This window comes from Alexandromys fortis, unplaced genomic scaffold, assembly GCF_014885135.2.
Source record: "Alexandromys fortis isolate MF-2015 unplaced genomic scaffold, M_Fortis_MF-2015_v1.1 scaffold_2_1_26212458, whole genome shotgun sequence".
Taxonomy (NCBI): domain Eukaryota; kingdom Metazoa; phylum Chordata; class Mammalia; order Rodentia; family Cricetidae; genus Alexandromys; species Alexandromys fortis.
In genome coordinates, this window is record NW_026067930.1 from 15,688,364 (window position 1) to 15,704,911 (window position 16,548).

A 16,548-nucleotide genomic window follows, 5' to 3' on the forward strand; every position below is an offset into this window, starting at 1 on the left:
TTGTAGGCAAGTGCTTTTCCACTGGCCTGCCTACACCAATCCCACGCATGTTCCTTTGTGAAAGGCAAAACAGCAGTTTTGGGACTTTTCGGCTGTGTGAGCCTGGACAAATTTTTAAGTTCCTTGTGCCTCAGTTTCCTCATCTGAAGGAAAAGCTAAAAGTGCCTACATCAAGATTAACAGGATAATATCCATTAAGTGCTTCATATGGACTCTTAGGTCATGCCCCTACTATTTATTAGGAATAAATAGGGAGTCATAATTTGCTTATTAACTTGCCCATAGTTGCCAAGTAAATCTGTTCATATATTCATAGATATCAAACCTCTTTCTACCTAAATGTCTCTTTTCTCCCCGACTTCTCCAGACTAGATTGTATCCTTCAGAGTCTGTTCTCCTTTGAGAGAACTTAAAGAAGCAGGGAAATTATTGCTTAAAAGGATAGAAAGAGTTTATGGTCCCCGGCGTCTACTTCTAAAACACAAACATCTTTCTTTCTGAAAACCATCAAGAGGCTCCTAAAACGCTGTGAATAAAAACATGTTAGCATCTAGCTGAGAAAGTGTAGATGGATGGGTGTGTTTTTAGTGTGCTGCCACAGTATCAAGAAATAGACAACACTCGTTCATTGAGGGCTTTCTGTAATGTCAGTCTGTGAAGGACGTAAAAATATACCAGTCTCTGCTCTTGGGAAATCTCCATCTAGTTGAGAAAAAATAAAGCAGTTAAACTAATGTCATCTCTACATGACATATGGTTAGATATACTTAACATATATGTGTGTGTGTTTATATTTTACCATTTAGTTATATATGTTTGTGATATGTGTATGTAGGTACATATGTATATATGTATATTTTTCAATTGGCATACATTTGCAGTGCAGAGAAAGATTGCTATGAATTTAAATGGGGGTTTATTTAGGAATTCTTGTACACTAATATGATTTGGGAAATGGAGTCATATGCCAAGGAGGAGTTCTTTCCCTGCCTGCCACCTTCAGTACTTTGCGAATTACCCGAGGCTCTCCCAGCTCACTGAGGCAGCAGCCACCACAGCCCCTGCCATTCTCATGCTGCGGGGTTCCCATCAAGTGACTGGGGACATAATGTAGGGGGAAAACCCCAATCATAGAAACATGCAAAAACTGTTCATACAGAACCATACAAAACCATGTAACAGGACAGATTTGGCCTATAGATTTTAGTTTACCAAACTTAGGTTTTATCATAACTCCATTTTCTTAAGAGAACAGTGACACACTCCAGGTAGCTAGCAATGGTCATGGAAGACCTAAGACCAGAGCTTAGTTCCATCCACTGGCTTAAACAAGCTGGGCCATGGACCTCAGAACCATAAAAAGTGCTACCACATGCCTACGTGGCTATCTATCTATCTATCTATCTATCTATCTATCTATCTATCTATCTATCTATCATCTATCTATCATCTATCTATCTATCTATCTATCTATCTATCTATCTATTTATTATGTATATAACATTCTGCCTCATGTATGCCTGCACACCAGAAGAGGGCGCCAGATCTCATTCTAGATGGTTGTGAGCCACCATGTGGTTGCTGAGAATTGAACTCAGGACCTCTAGAAGAGCAGCCAGTGCTCTTAACCACTGAGCCATCTCTCCAGCCCCCGGCCCCCTCTCTTTAAAGGCGACTGTGGCTTTGAGACCTCCAGCCAAGGCAGACACGGGCAACGCTACCTTTATCTCCATCCTGCTCATTGGAGATCTTCTTCAGGTCGATGAAGTGGGTTGCCAGGGCCACATCGTTCATGCTTCCCTCATCCCACACCTGGATTTTAACCCTCCGGCACAGGGGAGGGAACATTTCCTTGAAGACCACCTGCTCATGCCACACGGGGTCAGCACAATTCTTTTGCACCGAAGTTCGCCCCTAAAAGAACAGCCAGGAAGATGTGAGCCATGAAAATAAATACCTAAAAAAATGCTTCAAACTTCCTGGGGATATAAAGGGGATATCAAAGATGGGCCTGCTTCCCATGACACCTGTGAAAATCAACTATACCCCATTGACATTATTGATGTCATTATTGATATGCAACATTGGGGCAAAGGTGGATGATTGTCCTTGGGAATTTCTACTTAACAGACCAGTGTTGGGGTGAACGCCTGTGTTAGAGATATGAGCTGTTCAATGCATCTCCAGGAAAGTGTAGACATAGCTAGACCCTGAGTTCATGCCTACACACAGACCCGGGTGCATGTCACATATGACCTTAAGTGAATCAATGCTGCAGCCTGGGCTTCAGTTTCCTGGTCGTAAATTGGAATGATGTCCCATATGGCCCCCAAATTCAACTCAAGATAGAAATTCTCCAGCATTCACTCCTGCTGTGGAAAAGGACAGGGACATATTTTAAAAGTATAAAATACGTTCAAATTTTCTAAGTCCAGGAAGGCAGAACCCAGCTTTGGCCTTGATTCTTCCAATAGTCCTTGAGAAAGGAACAGAGGTATCTAGACATAGAAGAAAGACTACCTCAAACATTGTGAAATGGGTCAGGGGAGAGTGGCAATTATTCTACAGGGCCAAGGGCCTGGTACTTGCTCTGAGAAGTAGCCAGAGGTAAGGAAAGACATTTTTTCTACCTGGCCCTAAGCTGCAACACGTCCAGCCATAGCTGCCTTCCACAGTGTCTAGTGAGGCATGAATGGGCAAGCCTTCTCTACCCCAGTGAGGCGAGAGTGGGCAAGCCTCCTCTACACTTCCCCTCTGTGACAAGTTTTCTCTGGGCACTTTAAATCCAATTTAATTTGATTAAAATGTTCTGTATGCAGAGCAGGACCTACTTGTCACTATTGGTGACAAAGTTTCCTCACCGTCTGCCCAGCAAAGGACACCTCCACGAAGGGATCCACAAGGTCCTTGCTGTCACCCACAAATGCTTTGGTGACATTTGCCATAATGCTGGAGTTCATTTTGGGTAACCCTTCTGCTCGATAGAGCCTCACATAGAATCTAGCCCAGGGTCTCTCTGATGGAAATCCTTGAGGGATGAAAAGGTTCCTAGAGGGAAAAAAAAGATTTTTAAAATTAAAAAGGTCTGTCACTCAAGAATAGAAAGGGCAGGTGTCCATTGGTGGCAGAAAGAAAAATATGGATATAGAAAAAGACCGAAATTCATCACTAAACCAAGTTTTCTTTCTAATTCTTTCTAGAATTTAACACTTCCCACCTCATAAACCAGTGGTTGAAAGTATAATTCTTTTGAAGAAAAAACAGCTACATGTGGATAAATCATATAATCACAGAATGACTTATTTACATAACGCATACACTTAAGACTCAGGAAATGTGGAAAAGGGCGGGAAAAATACCCCAAGAGCCAGAGGAAAACTGCTGTGGAAGTTTTCTCTTTAAACAGCAACAAAAAGGACACAAAGTGGGAGGCATAGGGAAGAGAGGTTTGAAATGGGAGGGGTGGGAGTGAGAAGTGGGGGTTAAATATGAACAAGACATAAAATTCTAAAAGAATTAATAATAGTAATAATAATAACAACAGAATGGTTTGTCTAAAATAAGTTGTCGCAGGGAAACAGTGTTCTTGTCCCAGAATCAGAGCTCCCAAAAGAGCCACAGCTTTGAGAAAATATATTCAGGGGTCTCTGACAGAGAAGAGCCTCTGAAAGATGAGGCATGAGCTTGGCAGTGCTCATGCACCCATACGGAAAGAGGTGGACCAAGAACACATCAGAAAAGTCATCCATCATGATCAAGTTGGCTTCATCCCAGAGATACAGGGGTGGCTCGACATACGAAAATCTATCAATGAAATCCATCATATAAACAAACAAAAAAAATGATCATCTCATTAGATGCTGAAAAAGCCTTCAACAAAACACAACATCCCGTTATAATAAAGGTCTTGGAGAGAGCAGGGATACAAGCGACATATCTAAACATAATAAAGACAATATACAGCAAGCCAACAGCCAACATCAGGCTAAATTGAAAGAAACTTAAAGCGATCTCACTGATATCAGGGACAAGAAAAAGTTGTCCACTCTCTCCTTATCTATTCAATATAGTTCTTGAGGTTCTAGCTAGAGCAATAAGACAACAAAAGGCGATCAAGGGGAATACATGTTAAAAAAGAAGAAATCAAACTCTCCTATTTGCTTACACAAGTTTACATAAGCAACCCCAAAATTCTACCAAGGAACTTCTACAACTGATAAACACCTTTAGTAATATAGCAGGATACAAGATTAACTTTAAAAAAAATCAGTAGCCCTTCTTTACACAGATGATAAAAAGGCTGAGGAAAGAAATGAGAGAAGCATCAATAGCCACAAATAGCATAAAATATCTCAGAGTGACTCAAACCAAACAAGTGGAAGATTTGTATGATAAGGACTCTAAATCTTTGAAGAAAAAAATTGAAGAAGATACCAGAGAACGGAAAGATTTCTTATGCTCTTGGGCAGGTAGAATTAACATAGTAAGAATGTCAATCTTACCAAAAGCAATCTAGAGATTCAATGCAATGCCCATCAAAATCTCATCAAAATTTTTCATAGATCTCGAAAGAACAATACTCAATTTCATATGGAAAAATAAACAAACAAAAAAAAACAATCCTGCACAATAAAGGAACTTCTGGAGGCATCACAATCCCTGACTTCAAACTCTACTACAGAGCTACAGTACTGAAAACAGCCTGGTATTGGCATAAAAACAGACAGGAGGACCAATGGAACCGAATTGAGGACCCAGATATTAATCAATACACTTTCAAACATCTGATTTTTAACAAAGAAGCAAAAAATATCAAATGAAAAAAAAAGAAAGCATATCCAACAAATGGTGCTGACATAACTGGATATCAACATGTAGAAGAATGAAAGTAGACCCATATCTATCACCATGCACAAAACTCAAGTCCAAATGGATCAAAGACCTCAACATAAAGCCAACCACACTGAACCTCATAGGAAAAGTGGGAAATACATTTGAATGCATTGGCACAGGGAACCACTTCCTAAGTATAGCCCCAGTAGCACAGACACTGAGAGAAACAATTAATAAATGGGACCTCCTGAAACTGAGAAGCTTCTGTAAGCAAAGGACATGGTCAACAAGACAAAATGGCAGCCTACATAATGGGAAAAGATCTTCACCAACCCCACATCAGACAGAGGTCTGATTTCCAAAATATGCAAAGAACTCAAGAAAACAGTATCAAAAGAACACATAATCCAATAAAAAAATGGAGTACAGACCAAAACAGAGAACTCTCAACAGAGAAATCTAAAATGGCAGAAAGACACTTAAGGAAATGTTCAGCATCCTTAGCCATTAGAGAAATGCAAATCAAAACAACTCTGAGATTCCATCTTACACCTGTAAGAATGTCCAAGATCAAAAACACTGATGACAACTTATGCTGGAGAGTTGTGGGGAAAAGGGAACACTCTTGCATTGCTGGTGGGAGTGCAAGCTGGTAAAGCCCCTTTGGATATCAGTGTGGCAATTTCTCAGAAAATTACAAAACAACCTTCCACAAGACCCAGAAATACCACTTTTGGGTATATATCCAAAGGATGCTCAATCATGTCACAAGGACATGTGCTCAACTATGTTCATAGCAACATTGTTTGTCATAGCCAGAACCTGGAAACAACCTAAATGCCCCTCAACAAAAGAATGAATAAGGAAAATGTGGTACATTTACACAACAGAGTACTACACAGCATAAAAAATAATGACATCTTGAATTTTGCAGGCAAATGGATGGAGCTAGAAAACATCATTTTGAGTGAGGTAACCCAGACCAGAAAGACAGTTATTACATGTACTCACTCATAAGTGGTGTTTAAATATAAAGCAAAGAAAATCAACCTACAAACCACAATCCCAGAGAACCTAGACAACAAAAAGGACCCTAAGAGAGACATACATGGATCTAATCTACATGGGAAGTAGAAAAAGACAAGGTCTCCTGAGTAAATTGGGAGGATGGGGACCTTGGGAGAGGGTTGAGGGGGAGGGGAGAGAAAGAGAGGGGAATGGAGAAAAAATATATAGCCCAATAAAAACAATTAAAAAAAAGAAAGGGGTGGAGAGAGGAAAAGAGACATAAAGTAGGGCACAAAATTTCTCTTTCAGGGCTCTGGATGGGTTTGTCTCACTTCTCTATCTGCTCGTCAGCATCGAAGATTTTGGGGTTGGTCTTTAAGACGTCGCCTTTCCCGGTTACACCGATGTCACACTTCAGGTAGCCCTTGGTGCCAGTCCTGATGTCCCCAGGGTCAGTAAGCTGTGCCCACTTGTCACAGAACTGATGACCTATGAACACAGCTTGTGAGTCGTATTCTTTGCACATGGGCAGCGACTCCCTCATCCCTTCCCACTCCAGCAGGCTCTTGGTCCCCTCTGTCATCTGTTCTAGATAATAGCCATTCCTGGATGTCCCCCGTCAGTCCCCCAGGCTACCCCACTCCTCTCCTCCTCCCTTCCTTCCAGCCCTCTTGTCTGACTTTCTTCTCCACTGACTGTGGGTATTTGAGAGACCTTTGATCTAGAGAACCATGCCGAAAACTCCCAGCTCGACAGATCAGAGAGTAAACCGAAGAACAGTAAGAAAGCAAGATGGTGGCGGGGGGGGGGGGGGGGAGAGGCTCACTTACCAGGCTGGTTGTACACTGTTCCCACATCCACTCGGAAAGAGCCAATCAGGATGCTCCCTATCAGCTTGTGATGTAAGACCTACAAAAGATGGAGCATCTGTGAAAAGGACCCAGACTCCACCAAAGGGGCTCCTAGGACTTGACCCTTGTCTGGGTTTGACCTTGTCTGGAACACACTAAAATTGGTCATCAACCCACAGGGTCCTAAGTGACTTCTAGAAGTGTCTCATCTGTCCTTTCTCTAGTCGCTTTTCTGCTTATTTGCTGAAGGATGGATGGCACTCTCGGTGCCCCAAAGGTTTCTTTAATTGAATGGATCATGGTAAGCGACCCTTCAATGCCCACCTCTTCCTGCTCCAATCTGACCCATCCTTTAGTGGCCAGAGCCAGTATCACCTCCTCCAAGCATCTGTCCTTGATCTCTTGAGCTGCCTACTGTTCTTTCTTTCCTCAGCCTCCGAAATATTCCCCACCGCTTTCTTGAGAGATTATCATGCACAGCCAGGAGCTGATTTAGAGCTGAACAATAGACTAAGCTCTAGGCAGTACAGATTGTGTTTGTCCTGATTAGAAGTCAGCAGAGTGTCTATCTTGGTTACGGCAGCATGCCGAAAGGCTGGCATCGCCGGAAGGAAGTCATAAAGGAAGGTGATATAGTTGGTGCTATATCTAGAAGTCACAGTGTATGAGAAGCTAAAGGAAAACCTGGAATAGTTTCATCTTCAATCCAGAAAAAGGGAGCCGTTAGGAAGAGGACAGTGTGACAGAAGTGTCCTCAAATTCTGGGAATGCCATATCCAGGAAAGGGGCCAGGTTCCCTACATGGTTCTTAAGTAACAGGTTGAGATTTCAACTCAACTAGGGATGCTATTTCTTGTGCTCACTAGACTCTCTCAGCAATGAAGGGCTCATTCTCCAGAAGTAGTGACATCCCTGTCACTGGAACCGGAGGGCCCCAAGAACTCCATGTCATCCTGGAGGTGCCTCTGAGATTCCTAGTAACTATAAATCCTATTGTTGCCTTGATCAAGGATAATGTCCTTTTGCATTCTATCCACCATGGCCTCATTCATAATGAATATTCAATGCATATTCAGTGAGTTAATGAATGGTTTCTAAGAAGGGTGAGTGGCAGGCCCTCCTGCTGCTTCTGAAGAGCTTTTTGTCAGAGTCAGAAGGAAAAAGTAGTCAGCTGGCCTCAAGAAATGATAGCCATTCCTATTTCTCTCCTGACTCTCTCTCTCTCTCTCTCTCTCTCTCTCTCTCTCTCTCTCTCTCTCTCTCTCTGGCTGGGATTTTCCAGTGTCAACAGAGGGAAGCAAGGACAGCTTGGCTTCAGCAGAGTTGCTATTTAAGACTGCACACAGAAAGCTGTTCCCTGCCTCATTTTCTGTGGCTAACATGACTCCCCGAGGCCTGGTTCAAGTTCCACGGTGAAAATGTCTCTGTGAAAAACAGAACGCAAGACCCTCAAGTGGTTTTTCCAGTCACACAGGAGACCTCTTTAAGGCCTATGCCTACTGGCTGAGGGCCAGCCAAGCCTACAGAAGTTGGCTGTGAGATTACTAGGTTCCTGGAGATGCGCCATGCACAGCACGCTGAGGTCCTGGGTTCCCTGGGCAACTGTTAAGGAAAATATAGTCTATGGTACCACCAGGGCATATTATTATACCCTGGCTGTGCCAAGAGCATCTAATTATAGTCACCCCTACCACACCCATTTTTAATAATATCATTAATTTATTATTATGAGAATTTCATGCAAACATACAATGATTTTGATCATATCCACCTTTATCCTCCTCTGCCCAGTTCTTTCTGGAACCCTCTAGCATGTCTGCCTCCAAAATTTATGTGTTGCCCCTTTTTTATATCCCACTGAGTCCAGGGAATGCTGCCCATATATGCTTGGGTTTGGGGTCATCCACTAGAACACACGCCACCTATCAGTGGCCATACTCGCAAAGAATAATGACACTGTCTCCTCCAGAAGCCATGGACTGCCCACAGTTCCTCAGCTGGAGGCGGAGCCTCCTGAGTCCTTCTCCCATTCACACTGGAATGTGACTGGCTGGCTCTTACCTACACAGCAGTTTCACGACTGTGATGGAAGTAGCCAAACATTTTCTGATTAAATTTGAGGTCTGCTCCCCCAGAGAGTATTTATGCCTAATAATATAAACCTGGTCAAAAGTCCGTGGATGGGGAAGTGGCAGCCCTAGCGCAGAACCTACTGCTGCTGTTGTGCTAAGCCACCATGCTGTCAAACTGCCTTCTAAATACTTAGGTTTGTACATATAAATCTGTGCTGCCCTCTGCCATGGTCAGATAGTGTTTTTGCAGTGGGCGGTGGTTGATACAAGGACTCATAGCTGTCAAAGTGCTAAGAACACATGATTACGGGTCATCTCTCTTTAGCACTGAATTCATTCTGGGCACACTGGCTTCCAGTTTATGAACCAGCAAGAAAACTGCATTGAACATGAGAGGGAGGGTTTTCCATTAACATCCTTGATCTCTCCCCCTACGAGTCATTTAAGAACCACACAACTGTCTTCTCCCAAAGAAGAGATGCGGCAGGCAAATCAGCCTCGACCCTATGTCTAAAAGTCTGTGTCCCTCCCTCACACAACCATGACTCTTGCCTATCATGGGGCTTAGATGCCTGGTGATGAACTTCATCCGTAACCTAGCAAGTCCCCTAGGAGCTGCGACAAGGCCAGTGTCATCAGGTGACAGCTACAGTGGTGGCACTATGTCCAGAGAGTGTCCTGGGAGCCATCCCAGCTCCCAAAATATCCTCTGCATCCTCATCATCACACTCAAAACTCAAATGCTAAGAACGTTTGCCTGGCGACTTTCCATCCCTTGGGAGTCGCGTTCTTCAAGTGCTCCTGGGCAGGATAGTGTCACACCGCCAGAAACCATGCCTGACGAGGGGACGTTGTTGACGTCCAGCTGCAGTTAAGGCCATATCCCATAGGCATTGATCTAGTGTGTGAGCAAGTGACAAAAAGACAGGCCAGGAAGAGAAGAACAGGAAGGAGACTTCCAAGACAAATGTCAGCCTCACGATTCCCATCAGAGTTGGTTTGACTGTTGAGGGAAACATTCCCCTCATTCTCCACGCACTTTTACATACAAAATACGAGTTCTGTTCTTTGAGAAGGATTTGGAAGACAGCACCTACTCACTCTCCAACTCTCACCCTACCACTCTCGGGCACACCCAGCCTCACACCCCTCTCTGGAAGAAGCAGCCACTTTCTGAGATGGAGGGATAGACGTCATTGCCTGCCACCCACTGTCCTCTGTCGCTTTGCTGACTGCTGTGCAGCTGGTAATGGGCCCTAGTCAGCCATTTCCGGTCTCGTTTAGGACAAGATGACTTCAGCATTTATACTTCCTCTTCCCATCCCTGCTGTCCATGTACCGGGTAAGCCAGGGGAGCTTACTCTTTCTACTCTGCGGTCTGCATTTGAGGATAAACTTCCTCTCCCTGGAGAGGCCGAGGAAGGTCTGCGCAGCAGCCAACTCCCCCTGCAAAGATCCCGAGGTCCACCTTCATTGGTAACTTTGAAGGATTCCAGAATACTCCAGTTGATTCCTCTGCTCATTAGGCATTATCAGTAATGAGATGAACCTATGCCATCCTTCCCCAGTTTCTATTCCTGTTTCTCTAATTACCGCTAACTAGGAGAAGAGATGGTTGTGGTTAATTAGTGTAGATCTCATCCAGATAGAAAAGCATCACATTAGCATGATTAAAAAAATAACTGAAAAACGTAAGTCAACGAAGATGTCGATTGTAACATATGTTTCATATTCCCACATCCAATTAGCAGAAGTTCACTGTCGTTTATTGCTGGCTTCCAAGAAGCAAAGGTGGGAATATCGAGCTTTAGCTTGCTACTTCCGCAGTCACTGGCCCATATTTATCCTCCTGAACCCAGGTATCCGGAACCAAGCTGAGCTGTCCCAGAAAGTCCCCCATGCCTAGAGTCCCCTCTACCTTCCCCAGTACCCACACCTGCAATGGTCCTACTTACTGAGATTTTGATGATCTTGTCGAAAAGGTGCACTTGGGGTCCAATGAAGTCAAACACAAAGTACTGTAAAACATGAAGTTCAGCTTGGTCATCAACTCCCAGTTTATGTCTAAGAAGCTTGTTGCTGGAGTGGGTTAGATATGCATCTTTCTAACCCAAACCCACTGTTGCCGCTGCTGCTGCTTAGACCTTATTGGCACCAGCAGCTCATCGTTTGATTGGCTTGTCCTCTACTGAAGATCATATAGGTTGTTTGCATTGTTTTATTTATTACTCTATATATTATATTCAAAATGCCACCAACTGTATTCTTGCATAGGATAACTATAATTATTCCTCTAAATTACATATAAGTAGAATTTTTGGATCATGGATTGTATGCAGGTAAAGTTTTGATAGTATTCAAAGTTCCTTCCTGGGAGACTAATAATACTATTAAATTTTTACATACACATAGTCCATGATCCAAAAATTCTACTTTTATCTATGAGTGACTTCTCTGATTTTATGGTAAAATACCACGAGCGAGGCATGAAAAGGGAGTCTATTTTGGCTTACAGTTTCCGGGAGAAGAGAATCTGTCATTGTGGGGAGGCTAGGCTCTGGGGCAGAAAGCTGAGAGCCAACCACAAACACAAGGCAGAAAGACAAAACTGGAAGTGGCACCAGGATGTTCATCCCAAAACCTGTCTCCAGTGTGTGTGTGTGTGTGTGTGTGTGTGTGTGTGTGTGTGTGTACATCAACTGAGGACCAACTGTCAAATATCTAAGCCTATGGGGGACATTCTCATTGAAACCTCTACACAAGGCATTTTACATCTGGCTTTTGCTGTGGCTTTCCCAACCCCTAATATTGTTAGCTCTTTACCTTTTTGGTTTCTTATAAGTGAAAACGGCATCATGGAGTAGTTTTGATTTTGAGTGAACACATTTAAAACATTTCTCAGGGTTTTTCTGTTTCTAACATTCTTATAAAATTACCAAGACTAACCATGGGAGGAATGAAAAATGATTTTTCCCATACTTAAATTCCAGAGTTAAAGAATTACCCTGGGGGTAGCAACATGGCTCTGTGGTAAAGGTATTTCTCTAGAGTCCTCAAGGTGGAGGACGAGAACTGATCCTGTAAGCTGTCCTCTGACCTCCGTATGCATACCATGATATAGGCACACATGTGTGCACATGCTTGCACACAGATGTAAGAATTATCTGTATGGATACCCACATTCGCATATGGGAAGGCTGATGACCAGATTCGTAATCCTAGTTATTTCTGGCTCTGGAGCCTCACTTTGATCCTCCTAAAGAACAAGAATCTTCTATAGACGAGAGAGTGGAAGCTTTGTAGAGGCCGAGTCACGTCCCTCTCAAATGGGGTTGTAGAACTTAAAGGTACAGAAGACTGGGGAGGTGTCTACGTGAGGTTATTGTATGGAAGAGGAACAATGGGGTGGGCTAGGAAGGATCGGGACACTGCTGTGTCCTAGGTTCTTGACTTTGCTTTGAGGCAAAGATATAAAAGAGATATAAAAGAATGATAAATTATGGATGAACATACCAGCGAGAAGAAAAAAAAAACTGACAACACCTTTCTTTCCTGGAGTAAAATAGAAAAACAAAACAAACTGCCATTGCTGTACTAGGAGATCTTCAAAATGGTAGTCACTGGGGCTGAGGTGTGGCCCCACCATAAATTCTTGCCTCGCGACTGAGCTCCCAAAGTCCAGTTGAAGAGTGGAAGGAATGAGAATATGAGCAAAGAGGTCAAGACCGTGATGGGTACACCCACTAAGACAGTCTACCTGAGCTAATGGGAGCTCACCAACTCCAGCCAGACTGGGAAGGAACAAGCATAGGACCAAAGCGGTTTCTCTGAGTGTGGTTGACAGTTGCATGGCTGGGGCAGATTGAGGGGCAGTGGCACCAGGACTTATCCCTACTGCTTGTACTGGCTTTTTGGGAACCTATTCTCTTTGGATGAATACCTTGCTCATCCTAGCTATAGTAGGAGGGAGGGCCTTGGGCCTTCCCCAAAGCAATGTGCTTTACCCTCTCTGAGGAGTGGATGGGGGTGGGGTGGGAGGATAGGTGGAGGGTATGGGAGGAAGGGAGGGAGTGGGAACTTGGATTGGTATGTATAATGAAAAAAGATTGTTTTCTTTTTAAATAAATAAAAGAATTCTCACCTCACATATGGTTTGAGCCCTAATGCTACAATAAATAAATAAATTTAAGGATGATCTTGATTATATGTTCTTTAATAAGAAAACAGGTATAATCTTTAAAGAAATTTTTCATATATAATATCCACACACACTATACTTAGTACTTATTTTGCTATTTTTTAAAAAAAATGTTTGTAACTCAAATTTACATGGAAATGTCACTGTAGTGAAATTCTTCAGTCTGATCAGGAAGGCTCTCTGAGGGAATCCTTTGGGCTGATAAATCCATTCTAATATTTGTTGCCTTCGGCTTAGTTACATTGTTGCACTCTCTAATGCCTTACAGACTTCTATGCACCTGCTTTTCTAACTAGAAAATATTCACAACCCCACTTCCTCCTTCAACCCCGATGGCCTCTGCCTTAAAGGTGAAAACTTGTGATAAATGTCCTTGGCTTGCCTTCTGTTCTTTTTCTTGGTTTCCTACTTGCTACCCTTGGGCTCAATTTAATATCATTTAGAGCCAAGACTTGCAGGCATAATTATAACCTTTGACAAGTAAATGGGGCTTTGCAGTTTTTAGAGAATTTGCATACATATTCTCTAATATCACATCTGTGCCAAAGAGATGAGGGAAGAGTGGGGATGGGAGACATCTGGAAGGCTCGGGGACAATAATGACGACGAGGAAAGGAATTAGCAGCTCCCATGCGATTTGTAGGCTTTTCAGTTAATGTCATTATCCACGCTGTTCCTGCCTTCCTTGTAGATTACCGCTAGGGTGGTAATGTCTCCGCAACACTTCTTTTGGTAATTCATGTTGTCAGGCAATTTGGTAAGACGCAAGTTTAAATGTTTATGCCCTGTGTCGTCAGTTAGACCATATAAATACATTGTAAGTACTAGCCAAAGGCGCAAAGTTTTAGTATCCGTAGATGAGAGACTACACAGTCAGTCAATGATGACATATGAAAGCAATGGAAAATTCCCCAGTCAGAAGTGAGCTTGACCTGTGTGATACCCCAAAGCCCGTTGTTTTGTAACAAGAACAAGGCCTAGGACAGTGGTACCGAGTGCTGCCATTGGGGCTTTGATTTGTATTCCTGTGTGTGCTTGAGAACTCTCTGGAAGATTCTGGAATATTGTGAAAATGGATCTTCCCAGGGATGAAATCTAGGTCATTAGGATTCAAAAGGTAGAGGGAAATGAGGTTTTCTACCCTATATTATTATATAATCTGTCATATTTTTACCAAATAATATTTTATTACAAAGAGACTATTTAGAAACTTCTCTCTTTGGGGGTCTTCTTTTAAAATTTCTATACATCTTAGAAAAACACAAGTGTTTTGCTTTCCAACAAAGTATACTTATTTCAGATTCAGTAATTCGATTTTCAGTGTTGTTCCCGTGCCGTCTCTCTAACCGGCATTCGAGATTCACTGGATGTAATCTCAAGGCTTATGAAGAACGGTAATAAGCTCATAACAATAATAAGAAGAAAGCGGTGCTCCTGTTTACTGTCTTGTTATCAGCACCTTAGGGATGTGGGTGGAAAGAGCTCAGATTGTGATGCGAATTTTGATGAGAGACCGGGAAGGAACGCTGAGGGGCTTCGATTTTCTACTTGGCGGAGGAACCCTTTGATGTCAGCGAAGGGATGCGGGGGCCCAGCGGATGCTCTGTGACTTACTTCGTTATAAAATGGGCTGTTGGTGCCTTCCTTCACCGTACTTTGCTTTTTCTCATCGCCGATCTCAATGGTCACAACTGGGTCGATGTTCTCGCCCACCAGCTGGCGGGCCTCAGTGATGGTGACGGTGATCTGGAACACAGAGCAGCGCCCATGTCCCTCTGGTCATTGCCCTTCATTCTCATGAGGAGAACTGGGGGGTGCTGGGTAGAATGAGCCACTCACTTACTTGATAGTTTTGAGATTTGACCTCCCCATCATGGATCTTAGTCAGCAGCTTTGCTCTATTAAAGTAAAGTTTAATATATTGTTTTATATTTGTTGATAACATTGTATGCAAGTATGAGATAAAAAATAAACAATGTAACAGCAAATTAATATATCTCAAGTAAGAACATACTTCAGACGTGTCAGCCACGGTAACATTTTCCCAAGAGTTTCTAAGTGCCTTCACTTACACTCTATCACAGAGTCTCTACGTCTCCTGGGAAATAAATATAAGTAGGCAAGAGACTTAAGAATCCTATGACTCAGTTTCCCTATCCTAGTAGTGAGGCTACTATTAATATCATTTATACCACAAGGCAATTGCTAGAATGAAATAATATGTATGCAGGCATTTAATCTAGTGTCTAGCAGGAATTCTGGTAAACACTAGCATTTTTTATATGTAAGGTTTCCCGTGCTGTTTGCGTTATAACCTTTATAGAAATAAGGATTCCTCAGAAAGGCAGAGGCAAAGATGGGTCGAAGTAAGGATCTGCCCTTCGCCTGACTGGTTCCGGACCCAGGAGCTCTTCATCCCTTCTAGAAGATATAAAAATTGTGAGTGTTGTGATTGCTTATGAAAGGATTAGGAACGAAGAAAATTGGAAGGGAAGACCAAAATGCCATCTCACTGAGTTGCTCAGTCCCAGGGAATCCGTTTATCTGGACGGGCTCGGGTAATTGAAAATAGATGTGCAGCACCTGGGCACTTAGCTGTTGGATAATCATGGGCAGAGAAGGATCCTTGTTGCCACAGAAGCAGCAATGGGTGGGAAATGAACTGAGATGTGTTTGATTGAATTTTGCTCTTCTGGCCTCCAACAGTGACTTCATTTTCCTGCCTTCATTCACCCCATGCCTGCTGACTGCAATTCAGCCCAATAGAAGATGCTGTAAGCTGTGAAAAACATTCTCAAGACTTTGGGATCAGATTGGTCCCAAATATTTATTCTCCTCAATTTTAGGCTTTTGCTTTAATCTCCTTATCTGAAACAATAATTCCTCCAGGGGCTGATGGTGAAGAAAGCGTATATATCGTTCACATGTTCATCAATCGAATGGCAAATTCAGTCCAATTACTCATAATTTGAAACCTTGTGCTAGGCTTGGTTAAGAGTAAAATAAAGACTAGTAGGCCATCATCTCTGCCCTTGTAGAGCTAGCAATCTCTCCAGGGGAAAAGAGAGCCAAGGCTTATAAGGAAAGATCTAGATTGTAAGTGTGAAATGACATTGTAAGTGTGAAATGTCCCGTGGGGGTATGTGTGTGACAGAAGAGCTGTAGAGAAGAAATTCCCCGGGGCTCTGTGAGCAAGAAAGACCTAAGTACAGAGGTGGGGTCTGAACTAGTATTCGTGGGGGGGGGGGCAGAATTTCCGTCCTTTTCAGCCCATGGGGAATGCTCTGATCAAGGAGGAAGAATAGGCCTTCTGCTCTCCTCTCTTCTGCAAACGACCTGGGACATCATGGAAGATAGGAACAGCTGAAGAGCCTGCTCAGAGGCCACAGGGAGAGCACTGACAGCTGTCAAGGTGCAGTGTAGAGAGAGAGGTGTGACAGTGTGCACACAAAAATGTCATGTCTGCTTCATGGCGGCACCTCTGGGTTTGTCCTATCCCTAAACCCATCTCCTGCTTCCTTTTAACCTTCCCCTACATATCCCATGAAACACCAGTTCAGGGTCTCCCACCCAGAGAGGTACCAAT

The 16,548-nt window shown here is 43.1% G+C and overlaps 1 protein-coding gene across 1 annotated transcript in view; it reads right to left on the bottom strand.

Moving 5' to 3' along the window:
• Fer1l6 (fer-1 like family member 6) overlaps positions 1 to 16,548 on the bottom strand; it is a 136,820-nt gene that overhangs the window by 88,365 nt on the left and 31,907 nt on the right. The window contains exons 6-12 of the mRNA XM_050145363.1: positions 14,806 to 14,860; positions 14,577 to 14,708; positions 10,720 to 10,782; positions 6,672 to 6,750; positions 6,174 to 6,330; positions 2,862 to 3,048; positions 1,722 to 1,914 (exon numbers count right to left, since the gene is read on the bottom strand). Coding sequence (XP_050001320.1) covers positions 1,722 to 1,914; positions 2,862 to 3,048; positions 6,174 to 6,330; positions 6,672 to 6,750; positions 10,720 to 10,782; positions 14,577 to 14,708; positions 14,806 to 14,860 — 866 coding nt within the window. The remainder of the gene's footprint in view (positions 1 to 1,721; positions 1,915 to 2,861; positions 3,049 to 6,173; positions 6,331 to 6,671; positions 6,751 to 10,719; positions 10,783 to 14,576; positions 14,709 to 14,805; positions 14,861 to 16,548) is intronic.